Source organism: Triturus cristatus, chromosome 1_2 (genome assembly GCF_964204655.1).
Source record: "Triturus cristatus chromosome 1_2, aTriCri1.1, whole genome shotgun sequence".
NCBI lineage: Eukaryota > Metazoa > Chordata > Amphibia > Caudata > Salamandridae > Triturus > Triturus cristatus.
In genome coordinates, this window is record NC_140580.1 from 898,855,741 (window position 1) to 898,877,490 (window position 21,750).

General features: G+C 44.8%; 1 protein-coding gene across 1 annotated transcript in view; it reads left to right on the plus strand.

Annotated features, from left to right (window-relative positions):
- The first annotated feature begins 10,686 nt into the window (after positions 1 to 10,686).
- The window catches only part of LOC146868260 (uncharacterized), a 136,736-nt gene continuing 125,672 nt past the window's right edge, over positions 10,687 to 21,750 (plus strand). The window contains exon 1 of the mRNA XM_085609586.1: positions 10,687 to 11,070. Coding sequence (XP_085465712.1) covers positions 10,915 to 11,070 — 156 coding nt within the window. The 5' untranslated portion in view covers positions 10,687 to 10,914. The remainder of the gene's footprint in view (positions 11,071 to 21,750) is intronic.

Genomic DNA, 21,750 nt, shown 5'->3' on the forward strand with positions numbered 1-21,750 from the left:
CACTTATATTAAAGCGATTGGATCTGACTTTGACAGCATGTTCTGGACTGTGTTTGGAGTGATTCTGTCCTTTATACACTCTTTGCTTTCCAGAGTATAAGGTGGCATACCGTTGGTGTTATTCCTGATTGTTGGGATTTTGGTCCTATTTTTGTTGCTCTACAATACATATTCCACCTTGAGGCCAAATGGTGATTTAACTGCCACGCGTCATGCTGTGTCGTGAACGCACGATACAGTTCTTTGGAGTGAAAAAATATCAATGTGCAATTCTTATAGTGAAGGAGTGTTCAGGTCTCTTATGGATTGCCCTCACACACCCCGGAGGATGTCATGCTTCATCATAGGGCTTTGCTCCTTGTCGGGCCAGTGCTGCAATGCACCCGCGATGGGACTCTTTATGGGGATCTTTTTTTGATAAAGCCGTTGGGTGTGTGAGGGTTTGTGATCAGGGTAATGTGGTGAGTGTGTGCTGTGATTTAAAATAGGTCTAGTCCTACCCTTTACAATAAATGTATTCTGAGGGTGCACTAACCTAACTAAAAATGAGTGAGCCCTGCCTGGAAATAATGGTCCTACAGGGTCTATCTGGTGCAAGTGGTCTACGTGTTTCTTGCTTAACAGCCCCTAGCGGGTCTAGCGGCAATTCATCAGGACCGGTGTCTAAAAAAGAGAGAAGGTGATCTTGACTCTTACAATACCGCAAAGCTGGTTCTGAGCATCGTGATGTACCAGCATTGCCGTTAAGCACGAGGTCGATTGGCCTGGAGTACTGAGACCTGAAATAAAAGTGAAAATTCAAGGTGTTAAAATAAGTACACCTGGTAATGGTGTCATATCACCTCACATGGGTCTCACCACACTCCTAGTGAAATTGAAAGAATTACCACTCATGAGATGTCTCAGCTTGTCATCGGATGTGGAGGTGAAGAGTGACTGGCAAATGATGCTCTCAGATAGGCCAAATCATTGTTTTCAGGAGCACATAAAAGGCAAAATGGTGCTCGGTTAAAATCCAACCTGGTCGAGAAATGAAGGGTTAAAACGCCCGTGGTAAACGATTCGGATTTAGATGAGAGGACAATTGTTCTCAGTGGGTGGCAGTATCGATGTCGGTATATTATGCAAGAAGGGGTTCAAATACCTGAAACAAGATCGCAAATGGTGTTCTCTGATAGTGATAGTCGTGACTTCAGACAACACACGATAGCACAATAGGGAGACCAACCGTCCGTAAATTTCACGGACAGTCCGTAATTTCGGCAGTCTGTCCGTTGTCCGTGAAGGATTCTTTAACGGACGCCATTTGTCCGTAATTTTAACCGGGCACCAATCGCACCACCCTAAAGCAGGCACAGCTTCCACCCACCTCCCTGCTTGACTCCGATGCTGTTGCGGTCGGGTGTAACAGACTCCGATACAGTACCAAAGCTAAGATACCCGGCAGCATTGGAGAGGCACAGCGGGACGGCGACCCTCACACCTTCAGCCCTTGATGAGCTGTTAAGAGGTGCTTGAAGGTGACTGAGAGGCAGGGGCTGCAGCTTCAGGAGCAGGGGCATCTATTCAGATGCAAACAGCCCTTAATGTATCATGTCTCTGCAATTTAGAGGGGCCTCACACATTCCCTTTCTGCTCAGGGCCCCAAAAATCATAGAACCGGCCCTGATTACCCCGAGGCAGCACGTGGTTCTCTTCACAGAGCTTAATTACTGTTACTAAATTGTAAGCAAACCTCAAACATGCAGTTTATAATGTAATGAAATAAAGAAATGGCACAATTGCACCCACACTGATTAACAAAGTATGGAGGACAATCAGTTAAATCAGTTCTCTTGGAGTATCTCCTTTAAGTACTGTACATCACAGTGGGGGATGGGAAAACGAACATTTTAGAAAGAGAGCCTGTCGTCTCGTTGCCTTGTCCAGGAGGGGGTGAGGAGCCCTACCTCACCCTGGAAGAGACCAAGATGATACTAGAATACTGCATGCTCACCCCTATGCCCACCCTGGTGGATCCTGTTCCCCCTCCTCTGATGGCTCCTGTCCCCCCATGTGGTGGCTACTGTCCCCCCCCCCCGCCTGTGATGGCTCCTGTCCCCCCCCTGTGGTGGATCCTGTCTCCGCCCTGGGTGGTTTCTGTCCCAGTCCTGGAATGGCTCTTGCAGCAAGGGTGAAGTTCTTGATGGGCCTCTTCTCAAAAAGGCTCGCCTCAAAATTATTTTTGAAAAGGTGAGCGAGTGAGTAAGTGAAGGGATGGGTGGATGACTGGATGAATTAGTGAAAGGGTGAATGGATGAATGAACGATTGAATAGATGGATAATGAGAGAGGATGGATGGATTGATGCGTGAGTGAAAGGATGGATGAGAGTAAAGGTAAATAGCTGGATGTATGGGTCGAAGAGTAGCTGAATGGGTTAAAGGGTGGATGGATGAGTGAAAGGATGGATGAGTGAAAAGGTGGATGATGAGTGAGTGAGTGAGTGGGTGGGTGGATGGATAAGTGAAATGATGGATGGATTGATGAATTGATAAGTGCAAGGGTGAATGGATGGACGGATGAGTGAAAGGGTGGATGTAAGGATGGATGAGTGAGTGAAAGGGAGGGTAGGTGGACAAAAGGATGAATAGATGAGTGAAGGAGTGAATGGATAAATACATGAGAGAACGGATGAATGAGTGATAGGGTCAATGGATGGATTCATGAGTAGATAGATGGGTGGGTGGATGGATGGAAGGAAGGATGGCTAAGTGGAAGGGTCGATGGAGAGAGAAAGGGAGGATAGATGGATGACTGAAAGGGTGGATGGGTGGAAGGATGAGTTACAGGGTGGATGGATGAGTAAGTGAAAGGATGGCTGGATGGGTGAAAGGGTAAATGGCTGGATGGATGAGTGAATGGATGGATGGGCAGAAGAGTGGATGGATGAGTGTACAGATGGATAGGGTGAAAGGGTGGATGGATGGATAATGGATGGATGAGTGAAAGCATGGATGAAGGGATGGATGAGTGAAATGATAGATGGAAGGATACATGATGAATAGGTTTGCAAATGGTTGACTATGTTTGGATATGGCTGGGCGTACTTGTATACTATTGCACGACCTCCTCTGATGTGTCTGTAAAATGTACCTATTGTCCTGAAGTTTTGTCCTGAATTTTGACCTCCTGTCCTGAATTTGTGTCCTGAATTTGGTCCCTTTGTCCTGAATTTTTACACTCACCGTCCTGAATTTGCACCAATGCCAGTTGGTCACCCATAGCACAAGACAAGGGTGGGCTTACATTCAGCATGGTCACCATATATGTGTGGGCAATCCGCGTGCAAAAACGCAGGGTAACATACACCCCGTGGTTCGTGCCATTCGCCAGTTCACACATAATTATACCTAGCTGGGGCCAACCTCTCGTAGCCTGTCGCTGCTAGTACATGTGCGACTAGCCATTGAGCAGCGCGACTGGCTTCTGAAGTAAAGAAAGTCATATCTCAATCAAATTAGGACTTATTAAAAACGCACTCACCCCTATATTATGTGGTCGATACCGACGGGGGAGGGGGGTCAACATATCACTACGTTGCTCGTGTCCTGTAAAAAAAGCAGAAAGAAAAGACGAAAACGCCAAGCGTCTCGGTTTTAAACACACATACTCATGGTCTTGCCAGTGAGGTGATGACTAACCGTATTACAAATCCCATGTTGTGGCAGTCATTACGTATGGGTGGCATGGCAACTAGCCATCGTCCTACCCTTGCTCTGGGCCCATGTGTCTGCCCCTGAAGCCAGGGTATACATAGTGGTTCGTATCGGCGTCCCAGCGTGAAAACACGAAAAACAGGGGTCTCTGAAAAGGGTGTGGCCTAAGATGGGAAATTAGAAATCCTTTCCGAGCGACTTAGCCTATGTAATTAAGAGTGTACCTTAAAATACATAAATACAAATCCTGTACTTCACATAGTGTGCCGCCTGACCAGTATTTGGATGCCTCTCAATGTCGCACAACATCAAACACCTGTACCTAAAACAAGCCAGCCCTATTGGCTTCGTTGATGCTTGTTAGGTGCATCAGATATATGAACATCTTTAATTTTGTTGTAAATGACTAGAATTGGAAATTATTCAATTCTTGCAATACGAGACCGTGAACTAAAAATGACTAAGGTCGGTGTAAGACAGTGGAGTAACGACTTGAGGTGGGCGCCCTACAAAGATCATGGAGGGGGATCCCTAATGCTCGGACCGAGGCAGGAGCTCTGGAGTCAGCCACCCGTGCACAGTGCCAGAGGGACCCCCTGTACCGCAGGGCTGCGGGGCTATTCTTACAACGCTGGTGGAAGGGCTAGTTGCCTTCAAAGTTTCTCAGACGCCCCCATTCTCCCCTTCACACCAATTTCTTTTGCAGTTTCTCACTCTGAGACACTTATGTTCTTGTTCTCACTTCATGTTTCTGAACTCCTCCATTTGCATATCCCACACTTTCCCACAATTCCCACTGGCACATATGCCATTATGCTCTGTGTGTGCTGCAGAGAGGCCAAGGATTGGATGTGCATTTAGTCTGACACTTCTATGACCCACTGACAGGCATTGTGAGAAACTGGTACTGCCTTCTGCCTCAGCTTCAGAGCTATCAATCATGCTTGACACAAACACCCACCCACAACTGAAAGTGACTCAACTGAAAGTAGGCAGTATACAAGTCAAGTGTTGCATAAACAAAATGCAGAAATACATCATCTTGAAAAGTAAAATATATGAAATGCAAACAGGGATTGTATCACTGACATTCAGGTCTCGCCTACGCAGCGCGCATGCGCTGCCAAGGCGAGACCTTTTGGAATTGATTCAGTTTTGCCCTAAAAACGTGCACGCGTTGCATTGCTTTCAATGGCAACGCGTGCACGTCTGGCGATTCCCTTGCGGGAGCGAGCTTTGACACTATATGTTTGTAATTAACTTGCAAACATATGGTGCCCCTGCTCGCTCCCGCAAGGGAAAAGCTGTGTGTGCTTATGGCCGCACCCCCCCCCCCCCACTGCATGCACAAGTACTGTTTCACTTTCGCGGCCGCAGGGCCGCACTTGTGTTTCAACGCTTGTTTATTGCAGTCCCCGACTCGGAGTCCCTCTCACTTGTTTATGTCTCTCTATTTGTGTACTCTGCCCTTTGCCCCGATGTGTGGCCGTAACCACCGATACACATTTACCAGGCGGTCAGGTGTTCGATCCGCATTTGCTGCTTTGACAGTGCTTTCCACGGAGGAGCGTTGCAGCAAGTAACATAGTTTTCTTGCCGCTACGCATTCATTAAGAAGCTCCGGGATATTATGTGTGCGCCCGCAGCCTAGTGCCCGGAGGCTGGTCACCAATGAAGGTCAGCTTTAACAGACTGTGTTGGCGTTTCTCGCGCTCCCCGCCCGGGGTGACCCAGGCAGCGTGCGGGAAGTGGGGAGGTCGAGCAAGCTTTAGCGCGAGGCACATTCCTGACCGACTTGCCTGCTGAATTCCATCTGCACGGCAGTACACGCACCTTCCTTTCCTCAGAAATGCATCGTACTTCCCCGCAGCTATGAAAAACCAAACTCGCTGGCCCCGCCTCCCTCCTCAGCTTCTCAGTGCCACCGAGCACCCAGCTCAGCTCTCCAGTACCACAGCTCTCGCACCGGCACACATGACGTGTTTAAGTGTCGTGGTGGTGTGAATTCCTATTCTAGTCATTTAATCTGAAGTCAGCAGATCGTGTGAGCTTCGCTGAGACCACGTCATCTGCCAGGAGCCAGCAAGGCCTGGTTTTGGAAGCGAGGAGACGGTTGGAACCGCTGGAACCGCATCCTGCTTCAGATGAATTGTTTGCAGAGGACATTGAACGCAGAAGACATATATTATATACATAGTTAAATCAGAACACTTGAACATAAAGTGTTACAGGAGAGCAATAAATGTTCTAACTGTCACAAATGTACGAGTTTTCAATAGATTTTTCAAAGGGTCCCAAAAAGCTTGCCTTCGCAGCCCATACACTACAAGCACTCTTCTGAGGTTTCGATCCAGCCCCCTCATTTTTTAACGGTGCTGTTGTAAAGTATTTGCAGTCTCTCTCGCGAGAAAACTAGCGCCTTAAAGTGGTGTCAGCAAGAACTAAAAGCAACAGAGGCTACAAACCAGAGGAATATTCCAGGTTTTTTTACATTGAATTCTGGGACTAGTAGTTGTGTTTATTCAATTACAAAACTGGACTACAAGTCTCAAAATAAAAAAATAATTAAAAAAAAAAAACTGGACTGAAGCAGCAGATCACACAAGGACCTTAAAAACTTGGCTGCTATGTGACGTCTAATATCAGAAGGCCATTTTAAAATGATGCAGGAGGTGTGATGTGTGCTTGTGTCTTTTGTGGGTCGTTCTTGCGGAGGGGTACACACTGACTCTCTCACTCACACTGACTCTCTCACTCTCACTGACTCTCTCACTCACACTGACTCTCACTCTCACTGACAGACTCTCTCACTCTCTCACTGACTAACTCTCCCACTCACTGACTGACTCACTCGGTCTCACTGACTGACTCGGTCTCACTGACTGACTGACTGACTCTCACTGACTCACTCTCACTGACTCACTCACTCTCACTGACTGACACTCACTCTCACTGGCTCACTCTCACTGACTCACTCTCGCTGATTCACTCACTCTCACTGGCAGACGCACTCTCACTGACAGACTCTCTCACTGAAAGACTCTCACTGACAGAATCACTCTCTCACTGACAGACTCACTCTCACTGGCAGACTCACTCACTTTCACTGACTGACAGACTCACTCACTTTCACTGACTGTCAGACTCACTCTCACTGACTGACAGGCTCTCACTGACAGACTCTCCCACTCTCTCACACTGACTGACTGACTCACTCTCACTGACTGACAGACTGACTCTCACTGACTGACTCTCACTGACTGACAGACTCTCACTGACAGACTCTCTCACTGACAGACTCTCCCACTCTCTATCACCGACTGACTGACTGACTCACTCTCACTGACTGACTCACTCTCACTGACAGACTATCACTGACTCATTCTCACTGACAGACTCTCACTGACAGACTCTCACAGACAGACTCACTCTCACTGACACTCTCACTGACTCATTCTCACTGACAAACTCTCACCGACTCATTCTCACTGACTCACTCTCACTGACTCACTCTCTCTCACTGACAGACTCTCACTGACTCTCTCTCACTGACAGACTCTCACTGACTCTCTCTCACTGACTTTCACTGACTGACTCTCACTCTCACTGACTGACTCCCTCCCACTGACTGAGTCTCTCACTCCCACTGACTGACTGACTCTCACTCTCTCACTGACTAACTCTCTCACTCTCACTGACTGACTCACTCACTCACTCTCTCACTGACTGACTCTCTCACTCACTCTCTCTGACTAATTGACCGACACCTTCACCCTCCCGTTATTTATGCCCCCATAACAAAAAAAACAACAACAAGCAACCATTGGGGCAGGCAGATACAAGTTGCCAGAATTGAAAGGACAAAAAAAACTCAAGACATTATTTTTAATACTTTTTGAATATGGTTGTTCAGTTGTACATAATGCTTTTTTGGTCATATCTGAGGTAACAAAAATGCTTCTGACACTTCATTATTATAACTTTTCAGCATGCTGCAGACTTCTGTACAGCACAGCATAAAGACATAGGCAAAGTCAATATCTGTGTACTCACTAATCGATCAGCCTTTTTGCCAGTTATGGACTTGAATACAGGGCCAGATAGGGACCGCTTTCAAAGTCGGTTTAATTACTGCCAAGTCTGAGCCTGAGACCTGCTAGGGCTCGTCCCACACAAAGCTCTGGGTAGGAGATGGCTAAACATTACCAAGGGGGAGCCCCCAAGGGTGAAAAGGAACGTGCACAAGTGCAGTAAAGAGGCAGGTGGTGGAAGAAGGAGGCATGCGGTGGAATCAAGACTATGCAGACCTTGGACTCGGAAACAGTCATTCTGCGGGAGAGGACACAAGGAAAACTTTGGAACTACGCGCTATTTCTGTAATTAAGACGCTACGTATACTGGGCCTCATTTATGAGGTGTTGCCGTAGGGAAGCGCAGCAGGCCTTCCTGCTGCGCTTCCCTACGGCAAAAGAAAAGGGCAGGGATGCGCCGTATCTATAAAATGCGGTGCATTCCTGTCCTTTTCCCCTGCGCCGGCGCACAATGGGCTGCCTGCGCCAACGCAGGCACCTCTGCACCATGGTGCAAGGGTGCCTGCGTTGCGGGGATGAATATTTTTGTACAGGAAGGGAAACCTTTCTGTACAAAAATAATCACATGAGGTTTTTCCTCTTTTTATGGGTGCTGCAGAATGCAGCACACATCGAAAAAGGAAAAACGAGGAGAAATAAAGATATTTCTCCCCGTTGCGCCTCCCTTACGCCTCCCCTGGGGAGGTGTAAGCTTTTGGCGCTACCTCAGATTTACGATTTCTCGTAAATCTGGGGCAGTGTCAAAAGGCCATGGATGTTGCTGGGAACGACCCCAGCAACACCCATTGCACGCCCCTTTAACGCAGAACACTGCGTTAAAGGGACTGATATTTATGATTAAATCAGAAAACAGAGGGGGGACAAGGAGCTAATTAGAAAGAGGTCCTGAACCAATGCTCCTAAGATTGATACAAAATCAGAATGGATGGTTACAGTTCCTTCAAAGAGAGGGATTTACAGCAGATAGGTAAGCTGTAAAAATGGGGAATGTCGCCATAGGATAGGTGAGTGTGCAGAGAGGAGAGAGAGTGTACTCCTTTGTATGGTACTTGGTGCCCTCACACACTCTTGCGAGTGTATAGCATCATCATTGGGTAAGGTTGCTCCTCGTGGGGGTGGCGCTGCAGTCCCTCATGGGCCGTTGTTAGGGGCTCTCTGGCGTAGATCTTTTCAGGAGTTGCCGCCTGGTTCAGAGTAAAAAATTCACAGGGATGGAGATGCACTATAGTGCCAATTGAAGAGGGGAAACAAGACCAAATAGAATCCCACTTCTCTCAACCCGTGTAGTATGTGACTAAAGTGATTTTGAGACAGGGGTCAACATGTTTCGCGCTGTGAAGTGGTCCCTAATGGATCCCAGAGCGCTTCATCAGGACCAGATAGAAAAAAGAATAGCGAGAATCAGGAATAGACAACCTATATTCCCGTATATATCCTAATTAAGGTTTGTTCGACAATTATTGTCTGAGGACACGTTATTCTACGTAAGTCCTGTTCACAGCCCTCCCTGGATAGAAGAAGGGCTCCGTCGGCGGTACCGCGGAGTGAGGTAGAAATCCTGCCTCACGTTAACGAGAAACCTACCCGTACTGCCGGTAGCACAATTGGCACTATAGTGCATCTCCATCCCCGTGAATTTTTTACTCTGAACCAGGGGTCCTGTGAATAAATTACTTGGGCCTCCTGGCTCATTTTAACTTCCACTCACTATCACTCCCCAACCCACACACCCTCAGACACAAATGCGGCAACTCCTGAAAAGATCTCCGCCAGAGAGCCCCTAACAAGGGCCCGTGAGGGACTGCAGCGCCACCCCCACGAGGAGCAACCTTGCCCAATGATGATGCTATACACTCGCAAGGGTGTGTGAGGGCACCAAGTACCATACAAAGGAGTACACTCTCTCTCCTCTCTGCACACTCACCTATCCTATGGCGACATTCCCCATTTTTACAGCTTACCTATCTGCTGTAAATCTCTCTCTTTGAAGGAACTGTAACCATCCACTGATATTTATGAGGCAGCATTAAGCCAAGAAAAGTGGCTCAGTGCTGCCTGATAAATATCACGCTGGCTTCTGCGCCACGGAACATCACAAAAAGTGACGTTCCGATGGCGCAACGGGCCTCATAAATCTGCCCCTATGTGCTGAGTTCTTGGCACAGTGCTTGAAAGACTATTATGAAAGCATTGACAATCGAGGATCCATGGAACTTGTTTGTTACTGAGAAGGACCTATGTATGCACCAGAGACGCAACTAGAGCCACATTTCGTGGGGGGGGGGGGGGCTACTAGAAAATTTCAGGGGGCTAATTCTTCCAGTAATAGAGTGGAGATGCAGGGGCTTTCAGAAAGGGGGAAGACACAACAAAGCCACGTTAACAGGTACATGGGGGCAGATTTACATGCCCCTTGCGCCACTTTTGCATCACTTTTCCCATGTTAAAAGTGACACAAAAGTGGTGCAAGGGGCTTGTAAATCTGCCCCATTGTCTTTTTAAAGACCTGCGAAGTACTCGGTGCGGCTGCGTTAAGACAGACAAGGTGTCTCAGCCAGGGCTCACACACACGACGGAGGTGTGTGTGTGTGTGTGGGGGAGGGGGGGGGGAATGAAGCCCTTTGAGCCCAATGGGCACATATTGTAATTAAAATGTTTGCACCGCGGCTGCGAAGTACTGGTGCTCTCCCTATCACACGAAAAACTTGCGGTTAGTTATCTGACAGCACGGACCGTTTAGAGCACAGAGCGTGCTGTTCAAAAGGCATCCCAGGCGGCCGAGGTCACGATGTATAATGGTCAGAATGGAAGACAGAAGCGCTTACAAATGCTCGGCGACACACGCTGCATCGGGCGTGGCTTCAAGTAAAAGTGAACGTTCATTGTCAAGGGCGGGCAGGGGCGTAGCCAGGGTAAAAGGAAGCGCCCCAGTGCGCTCGAGCAGGTACCTGGATGGTTTAGTTGCCAGGCCCTCTTGAGTAGGGTCCGGATGAGCTGGACCAGCGGCTGGTTTGACCCTGTGTGACGGATTTGATCCATTCCTTACCTCTTCTTCCCACAGACCCATAAAACTTGTATTTATAGACTGCACCCGGGACAGTTCGGCACTGCTGTACCACACGCACCATGACCGCCCGCCAGACCCCTGCGCGCCGCTGCCGCTCTGTGGTTGTCACCGGGTCTAACCGAGGGCTGGGACTCGGGCTAGTGAAATCACTGGCCACTTTGCAGCCGGCGCTCGACTACGTGATCGCCACCTGCCGGAGCCCGGAGGATGCACAGGTTAGGAGGCGTGGGGTTGAGGTGGGGTGGGCTGCGGTAGGTACCCTGACTGCAAAAAGTAACTAATTATGCCACAGAGTTGAGGAATTGCGCTGTCTCACGCTTCTAGCGGTAAAAAGAGGTCCGTTTGCGCGGGGTCAATGTTCAGGGAAAATATGGATATTTTACGGGTTGCTCACTCGTGTGTGAATAAAACTATGCATTTCAAGCTGGATAAAAGTAGGTATGGGTGCACCCAACATTTGAGTGGCAACGGATTGGTAAAGGGTGGCTCAATTTGTGTTGAGGGGAGTGGGCGGTATTGTTGGGGCTACTTTTTCAGTTTTTTTGACTAAAGTGTAGTGTTTTAAGTAGGTATCTGTACAGTTGAAACACAAGCAGTGTTTGGGGAAACTTTAGTTCCTTTTTCGTTTCGAAGAACTGGATGTTGCGTAAGGGGCACACATCTCATTGTTGACATGTGGCTAAACTGACCAGATGACTCAGTGTGACTTGGGCACAATTTGACCAGTTGTGGGTTTTGATTTAACATTTGATATTGGTGTATTCTGGGCGTTGCAGCCTTGGTTCATTTTAATGGAACCATTTGGAACAACACACCACATGGCAATTTAAATGCTAAAGTGACATGGAGCCATCTTTTCATTTTTACATGTGGCTAATGAGCTGGGTTCAGTGGGTAATTGCACACACATCTTTTTGTGTGTACACAGTACTTCCAGGGTGTGTATGAATGAGAGAAAGTAAGTGAACCCTTGTAATGAAAACATATTGTAAATGCATGAGAATATACGGAAGCTTCTATCTGTCAGGAAGGGTCAGTGAACTGAAGCATGCGTGAGTTGCAGGTCAGGAGTTCTTATCCTGCAAGCTCCCTTCGGCTTCCCACCCTTCTGGCGTTGGTAAACAGAGTCCCTTTACATTGTGTACTAGTCAAACCTTTTACTTAAGATTCTGTGCTTTTCTAGTAACTGAAGGTAAATATAGATTTTTTTTTGTTTCATTAATCTCTCTTATTGCATAGTTGCATATGGCTTATTAATATTCTGTGTTTCTTATATACATTGTTTACCAATGTAGAATAGAAACCCGAATCCCTGGGCTCTGGCAAATGTGCAAGTCCCCAGGTGGTTTCTCAGCAGGGCAACTCGAACCTTAATATTTCGGTGGATGACAAAGCAGGTTAGACATTGGTTACATTTATCACCAAAGCTCAGTTCCTCTATAGGGATGTGTAGAGATTTATTATCTTCCAGCTTGAATGCACTTATGTGACATCTTGCAAATCCCAACATGTCTGTCAATTAAGCAGTTTCGCTTAAACGTCAAAACTAAATTTCAGTGTTTTTGGAAAAGTCAACTTCTATACAGATATCATCTAATAAAGTACATGGGCACATGTTATGTTTTTTAGTGGAGTGGACAATACAACATGTTACACAGAGATATAAGGGTGTAGTGCACTGTTTTATATATATATATATATATATATATATATATATATATATATATATATATATATATAAACGATTTTCCAACTTAACAGCTCCTTGATTTATGGAAACTTGTAAGAAGAGAAACAGACTCCAGTTTCTTTGTGCTTGATTTATTTAGTGCAAAATGCTGTCATGACGCGTTTCGGGCTTTGCAGCCCTTGATCACATGACATGTTGTGAATTTTTTTCCCTTCTTAAAGTGCTAGTGCCAAAGACAACAAAGAAAACAGACTTTTGTTCTGTTTTCTAATATATCAACTTAGCAGCAAATCAAATGGTACATTCAATTCTATAAAATGTAATTGTTTGATACCTTCATATAATTGAATTGATTTCAAAAATATCTGTTTCTATACACAATGTGAATCGACCCCCGGACTTTTTTTTTTTTTTTTTTTTTTTTTTTTTTTATATCTTTATTCGAATGTAATACAATACATCCATAAAAGTACATTTTAGAACATACAGACATAACATATTCCTTTCATATAAAGAGAAACCATCCATTTCATCAATAAAACGCAAGATAATATCCAAGAGTATTCTAAAACCAGGATAACACATATGATACAACAAGTTAAAAATATAAATAAGTATACAGAGTTAAAAAGGGATAAAAATACAGCGATAGTAGCAGCATAATTAACCTTCCATACTCTTCCTGAAGGTGATAGCAAGTTTCAGAAAACTGCATATAAACAAAGTATAATCACAATTCAGGAGTTGGAGGTAATAAAGTGCTGGTTTAATTTGGGTAAATTGTAAATCCTTTAAACAAGGCTTCAAATACAATCTCCGAGGTACTAGGTAATAAGGACAAACAAATAAAAAGTGTGCCAAATCTTGCGGAGACTTCCCGTCGCAGCCGCAAGCAGGTAACACTTGGCCTCGATGGGCTCCTTTTGGTACTGCCAACAGGAGATGAAATAAATCAAAACGGAACCTTATCAAGAGATAGCGTTCATACCCTGACATAGGCCAGGATAGGTATGGTTCCCCGGACTTGTATATACAAGTTAGTAAAAAGTCCTCTTGTTGGTTCATAAAATGCGGTAGCTAGAGATACTAAGCAATTTATACAGATCAAATATCACCTCATAACATGATTTGCTAGTACCTACACATTGCTGTATTCATTTAAAACAATTGCATAGCCATAGTTAAAAAATACAATAATGACTTTTGTTTCATGCTACTAATTAAAAATATTATACCAAAGTCGTCTAATATACTACATATGAAGTGTGCTATACAAGTGCTTAAAAGTGCTTTTGTGCAAGAAATAAAAACCATTGAATGGTTTTATAGTGGTAAAATTAAAGTCTGGGAAAGATACAGTTGATACAGGGATTCTTTGCGGATAATAAGATATGTAGCCAGTTGTAATTGGATAGGATTAATCCTCAACACTTTTACCTTTTGTTGATTGGCTGCATATATTAAACTAAACACAAAGTGATTAGACACTTAATTTTGTTCTGTTCCAGTAGTGCCAGTTTAGACTGAGAACAGGATTCTTCAACCTTAGAGCCATGTATATAGGTCCTCTGTTGTATTGAAGCCATTGGGACTCTTATTGTCAAACTCCAAGATGTATTGAGTCGCCAGTTTTCTAAGGTTATCCTCCCTATCACCTCCGCGTCTTAAGGGCGGTATAGAGTCCACAACAAAATATGTTAGGTCTTGTATATTATTGTTGTGGACTTCCCTAAAGTGGCGTGCAACAAGATAGCTCGAATCAAAATTGGTAATGGCTCTTATGTGTTAGAGAATTTTCTTGTGGACTGGCAGTTTTGTACTGCCAATGTATTTGAGTCCACAAGAGCACTCCAACACATAAACAGCATATTCAGTTTTGCAAGTCAAAGACTTGGAGATCATGGTGGGGGAAGTCCTAAAAGGTGTGATATACGAGTTTTTATTGATACCTAATTTGCAAGCTTTGCAAGACCAGCATTTTCTAAAACCTTTTAGTCCTGACAGCCAATTTTTGTTGGAGGTAATCTCTGGGCTGCTTTTCACTAGATAATCACTAGTAGAGCTTGCCCTTCTATATGTAACAATAGGATTTCTGGGACATAGTTATCCCATTAAAGAATTGTTACGTATTATTTGCTAGTTTTTCCTTACTATTCGGCAAATATCCTCCCTCTGTTTGCTGTATGTCAAAATTAGTCTCGGATTGTTGGATTCAGAAATGGTCTTTGCATCTGTTTTTTATTTGCTTTTGACAAAAGGTCTTCTCTGCTTTAGTTGATTTGTTTTTCTGATCGCTGCCTCTATATTCAAAGCTGAATAACCCCTGGCTAGGAAACATTGTTTGCACTGTTTTTGTGCCAATATTAGATCCTCCTCCCTACTTCATATTCTGCGCATCCGAAGCATTTCCCCATAGGGGATACTATTTATTATATGCTTTGGATGAAAACTGGATGCATGCAGTAGGGTGTTCCCTGCCATGGGCTTACGGAATAGTCGTGTTTCTAGACAATTATTGGCCACCAAAATCTCCACATCTAAGAAATAGACAGACTGTTCACTGATGTTGTGGGTGAGATGCAAATTGATGTCATTGTTGTTCAAATTGGTGATGAAGGCTTCAGCACTTTTTCTATCACCTCGCCATATCAAGAACATGTCATCTATATATCTGACCCATTTGATTACATGATTTGATAAAATATCACCATACAGTGCCTTGACAATCACCTCCTCCCACCATCCCATATGGAGGCAAGCATAACTAGGAGAAAAGCTTGCCCCCATAGCCACCCCTCTCACTTGTTGGTAAATTTGGGTCTGGAAGAGGAAGTAATTGTTATTCAAGCAGAATTCAGTTAGGCTGATCAACATCTTATTGTGATTATGAAACTGTATGGGCCGCCTATCCAGGAAATGCTTCAGAGCTCTTATATAAATTAGATACATCTATATTTATTAAAGGATAATATTTGCACCATTGACACTCTTGTAGTTTTTTTTAAATAATCTGTAGTGTCCTGAACAAAAGATGGAAGAGCTCTCACGAAATCCTGTGGGAATGAGTCAATGTATATCGATAAATTTTCTAACAAGCTTTGTTTGGCAGAAATTATTGGTCTTCCTGGTGGCTTTGTTTCTTATGTATTTTCGGGATGAAATAAATCACAGGTGTGACTGGATAGTCCTTTTTGAGGAATTTATACTCGTCTTGATTTAATAGGCCTGCCCTTTTCCATGCCAAGAGTCGTTTGAATAGTTCATTTTGTGCTGCAATTGTTGTTATTTTGTTGCTGATTTTGTAGCACGTCCTATCGTTAAGTTGCATAAGTGCTTCTTCTAAGTATAGTTTCCTATGCCAGAGCACCACGTTCCCCCCTTTATCTGAATTTCTTATCACCAGGGAGTCCTTTGATTGCAATCTTTTAATAAGTTGGTAGTATTGGTGTTGGCGCGCTTTTTGATGTTTAATTGTCGCCTGTGTTTTGTAATTTAATTTTTTCAATTCCGTCAAAATACTTTCATTAAATGTATCGATAGAGTCCCTTGGAAGAACTGGGACAAAAGTTGACTTTGGTTTGAAACTTGTGCTGGTTGTAGCATTGATTTGTATTGATTGCTTCACCAGTATTTGATCTGCGGTTTGTGAATCAAGTGATATTATGACATCATTTTGTAAGGCCTGCATGTCGCATAGTAAATTTACATCAGATACAGTTAGAGGACACGCGTTGTCTTGCATTGTTGGACTGGAAACAGGCAAGTATGTTTTTGTTGGTCTCAGACTATGACATTTTTGTAATTTGAGTTTCCTTCTATACTTGTAGACGTCCACCCTGGTCTGAATATAGTCGAAGTTAGACTCTGGACAGTACGATAAACCAAGCGATAAGAGTTGTTTCTCTGCTTCACTTAAAGTTAGTTCGGAGAGGTTGATGATGGCATTGGCGTTATCTTCAATTTGATCTACTTATGCCGCCAATTCCTTCTTGTCGGTTTTTTGTTGTTGTTGCTGGTTGGCTGGGGACGCGACATTCCGCTGGCGCCTTGCTCTGCGTCTCTCACGACGTTTGGCATTCCTCCTTTGCCTCCTCTGATGTTTGTAATTCTGGGGCGTAAGGTCAAACGTCGTTCTTCTTTTAAAAAAACAATTTCATCTCTGATCGTGTGTTTTAGTTTATGGAAGGCAGCGTTGTCAGCTGCTCCTGCTGTTTGCTCTCCTTCCGACCCACTTTCCACGGGCGAGCTTAAATCTGATATCGATGATGTTGTAGGAATTTCATTATCAACCCCCCTTGGTTATCACGGTTCTGAGTGAATCATACTGCTTTCGGGATGGATTTCACTGCGTCGTATTTGACCTTTTTCATAGTCCACTTTATCTCGCTGAAACTTGAATGTTTTGCGTTTTTTGATTATGTCCTCTTCTTTCTTTAGACGTGCCAGCATTTGTTCTCTTAGCTTGGCAAAATTGGTGTTGTTCATTGATGTTATCAATTTTGTGTTGCAAGGTCAGCATATTTAATTAGAATGCACATTAAGTTTTTAGATGCTTCCAAATTGCTTTCTGCCCACTCCCGTAGCATGTTGGGGTTTGGATTTTCATAGCTCGGGGGAAGCATAATTCTAAGCCCTCGCGGGATTCTTCCAACTTCTAAATACTTTGACAGTGATTTGTGCTCCTACCATTTAGCTTGCTCAGTTTTGCTGAGCTTTTCCAGTTGCTTATAAAGATCTTTTAATGTTGATGGCTGTCTCTGTGTACCCCTATCAGTCATTTGTGTATGTATGTATATATATATATATATATATATATATATATATATATATATATATATATATATATATATATACTGTCACACAGAGGAAGGGTAAGCACTAACCTTTACAGCCGGATACAGCAGGAACGATGGTTGAGGCTAATTAATCCATTCCCCTATATGGAGATACCCATGAGTATATATATGTCACACTCAACAGATAATACCACCATAGGGGAAAGGGAAAAAGGGACAAAAGAAACAATAACGTTGCCACTGCGTAACACAGAATAGGGATGTCTTTGGGAGATGTAGACCTCACTCCTACGATCCACCCTGTCTGCCCTGTAAGTGAGACACAATCCACACATATGAAGTCCCCCCTATATGTCCAACCACAATAATTCTCTATGTGTCATGTACTTACTCATATTGCAGCTGCACATCTCCCAACAGAAAAGGCATAAAAGGCAAAAATAAAGAATAACAAAAATACATTTCTGTTCCACGTGGGAGTTGTCTGGAGTGTGCTAGTAACAAGGAATTGACCCTTATTTAAATAGTCAATGTGAAAGGTACTTATATTACTGCAGATAATCCTCCGGTAAAGGAAAGTTTTCTCTGACGTCCAAAGGAATCCTCTTCCTGGTTTGCGTCAGCTCATGGATATCCTGGTTGTGTTCAGACTCCTAAATAAGCATAATATTTCCACATGGCTGCTCAGAGCCTCAAAAATAGTTCTGGAAGGCAATTGTTCTTCAAGAGTATGTATTCCTCGCTCTCCCGCTCTCCTGAGCGGACCTGGCAAGAGTGAGGCAAGGAAAGCAAAAGCGCTTCACCAGCTCTGATTGATCCTCACTCGGGAGGCTTCCATGAAGCTAGGAGTAGCCCGCGACGATGAGGCTGCTCTGAGTTTGCAGCCGTTTCTTCGGTACTTGACTACTGAGCGTAAGACGCCCACTCTCAGCTGCGGTTCATTCCGATGTGCTAAACTCTATCATGCGCGTCATGGACATGCCTACAGAGTCTCTCGTATGGCGATTCACTGCTTCGGGGGTTTTTAACATTACCATAGCGGTTGAGGCGCTTGAGGCGAGATGCGGCAGTGCTTCTCTGGTGAAATATCCTCGAACCAAAAGGCGGATGACACAGATTCTACAGAGTCCTGAGGTCAGCCGCTTGTCTGACGCTGCTGCTTCACGCGGTTTCTCCAACACCGAAAATATTCGAGTGACAAGCCCCGAGCAAAACAAAGGCGGGGCTTATGTACCAGCAGTCAGGTGTGATAGCCAGCCTGTCTTGGGAGATATGGGAGCTGTAGTTCTGTGCACATTCATCCATACAGTGTCCTGTGTGTGTATGCCCCATGTACCTATCTCCGCCTAGCCATTACAGTACCCCCTCTCATTGACCGACGTCTCGGCGGTCCACCAGGCTTGGTGGGAAATCATGAATGGTATCGCCTCAGAAGACCAGGGCAATGAAGATTAGCCGCTGGTTCCCATGAGCGGTCTTCAGGGCCATAACCTTTCCAGTCATTGAGATAAAGTATGTGTCTCCGAATGTATTTGGAATCCAAAATGCTCTGCACCTCGTACTCCTCTTCCCCATCTAGTTCCACAGATTGTGGTCTTACCGGTAAGCGGGTGCCCTGGAGACAGGGTTTAAGGAGGGAAATGTGGAACACTGGGTAAATTCGCCAGGTAATGGGAAGTTTTAATCTCATGGCGACGGGGTTTACAATTCTGTCGATAGGATAGGTACCCACAAATTTTGGCTGCAATCTGTTGTTCCCTTTGAGTTTCAGGTGTTTAGTGTTAAGCCACACCCTGTCTCCTATCTTATAGGAAGGTTCTGGTGATCTCTTTTTATCTGCCTGTTGTTTATCCCACCTTCGTGCCTCTTCTAGGTGTGTTTTGGCGTTGCCTAACGCTAGCTTAAGGTGTGCATGATGTTCTTGAATAGAAGGAAGATTAGAGACCACAGGACGTTCAAAGGGAAATATGTTGGGATGAAAACCATTGAGACAGAAGAAGGGAGAACATCCTAAAGAAGAATGATCGGCATTATTGTAGGCGAACTCTGCTGTCCACAAGAGCTTGCTCCAGTCTTCTTCTTGTAACAAGGTGAAATACTTTAAGTATTGTTCTAAGGTCTGGTTCAATCATTCTGTTTTGCCGTCTGTCTGCAGGTGATAACTCGTAGACAGACGTGCATCGATCTTCATGACAGCACACAGAGCTTTCCAGAATTTGGAGGTGAACTGGGTCCCTCTGTCTGTGATGATGACTGAAGGGATTCCGTGTAGTCGCACTATGTTTGCAAGAAGACTGTAGCCAGTTCTGCTGAGGTAGGCAATTTTGGTCAGAGCGACAAAATGGCCCATCTTAGTCAGATGATCGATGACTACTAGTATAGTGTTGTGGCCAGAGCTAAGAGGCATTTCCACAAGAAAGTCCATGAACACAGTGTGCCAAGGAGCTGGTGGTGTGGGTATAGGTCTGAGTAAACCACTGGGTCGCTGTTGTTGTGCTTTGGCTTGAGTGCAAATGGAACATTCAGAAATGTATCTTGCAGTGTCTCTCCGAAGTGATTCCCACCAAAAGTATCGAGACATGGTTTGTAGCATTTTCTGCATTCCCATGTGTCGGCCCAAGGTAGTATCGTGGATCCATTGTAAGGCCTGTTGCTGGAGTGGTCCTTCAGGAATGTACAGTCTCTCATCATGAAACAACAACTCATCCCTGACAGAACAATGTTGTGGTTCTTCTATGACCCATGCATCTTTATCGAGGCCAGTGGTTTGTTTCTTCACCTCTTCCAAGAAGTCATTAGTGGTGATGAAAGCTATTTTCTCTGTTTGAAAAAAAAGCCTTTTGTAGTATAATGGCTGGTTCTTCCACAGGATCGGAACTGACTGCAGGATTAGGCAAGGGTCTTGAAAGCGCATCAGCTTTCCCGTTTTGTGGTCCTGGTCTGTATTTGATCACAAAGTCATAGTCCGCAAAAAACAATGACCATTGTAGTTGTCGAGGAGTTAGGGCTCTGCCTTTCATTACGAACAGCAGGTTCCTGTGGTCTGTGTATATTTCCACCGTGTGTCTGGCCCCCATTAGATGATGTCTCCATTCCTCACAGGCTCGTTTGATTGCCAACAGTTCTTTATCTGTAATATTGTAGTTTACCTCACAATTGGACAACTTCCTGGAGAAGAAGGCGACAGGATGGAGTTGGCCTGTGTCTGGGTGTCGTTGAGAAAGGATTCCCCCAATGGCATAATAAGAGGCATCCGTTTCAAGTATGAATGGTGGTGAGGCGTCTGGATGTCTCAGCACTGGAGCACAGGTGAAACAAAGTTTTAATGTTTGGAACAACTTTTCTGCTGATTCTGTCCACTTAAAGGCAGCTCCCTTCCGGAGAAGGAGTGTCAAGGGTTGGATGATACAGGAGAAGTTTTTAATAAATCTCTTATAGAAGTTTGCAAACCCCAAGAAACTCTGTAGGGCTTTCACACATGAAGGGGATTCCCATTGAGTGATGGCTTGTGTTTTCTTCTTATCCATACAGAGTCCATGGGGGCCGATAACATGACCCAAGAACTCTACTTCTGTAGTATGGAAAAAACACTTCTCTAGTTTTGCATAAAGCGTGTACTGCTGCAGTCGCTCCAGAACTGCAGATACATGGGGGATGTGTTCTTCTAGGGAAGCCGAGTACACTAGGATGTCGTCGATATATACTATGCATGACACATCTAATAATCCTCATAAGACTTCATCCATGAAGTATTGGAATGCGGCGGGGGCGTTGAAAAGTCCGAAAGGCATAACCTGATATTCGTACAGTCCGAATTTGGTACGAAAGGCCGTTTTCCATTCATCCCCTCGCCGCACTCTTACCAGATGATATGCTCCACGGAGGTCTAGCTTGGTAAATACTGTGGCTCCTTTCAATTGATCCAGGAGGACAGGTATTAAGGGCAAGGGATATCTATTCTTCTTGGTTACTCGGTTGATCGCCCTATAATCAATACAAGCCCTTAGGCCCCCTTCTCGTTTCGGAATAAAAAAAAGTGGCGAGGACGCTGGTGAAGAGGAAGGACGAATGAAGCCAGATGACAGTAGTTTCTCAAGGTATTGCTGTAGATACGTGGTTTCTGATGCGGCTACACGGAATGCTGGCTCCAGGTTCCAGAGCAATAACACAAGCATGCGCCCTGTGTGGTGGCAGCTTGCTTGCTTCTTGTTCACTGAACACAGCGTGATATTTCTGGTATTCCTCTGGTAGTGTGGTAACACATGCCACACTTTGGGTAAAACAACTGCTGGCGAGCAACTCAGCAGGGTTCTCCTTCTGCGGGGCTTCTTGGATTCTGTCTTTAATACAATGTTCCATACAATGCAAGGAATTTAGCGTGACTGTCTGAGCTGCCTACTGCACGAAGG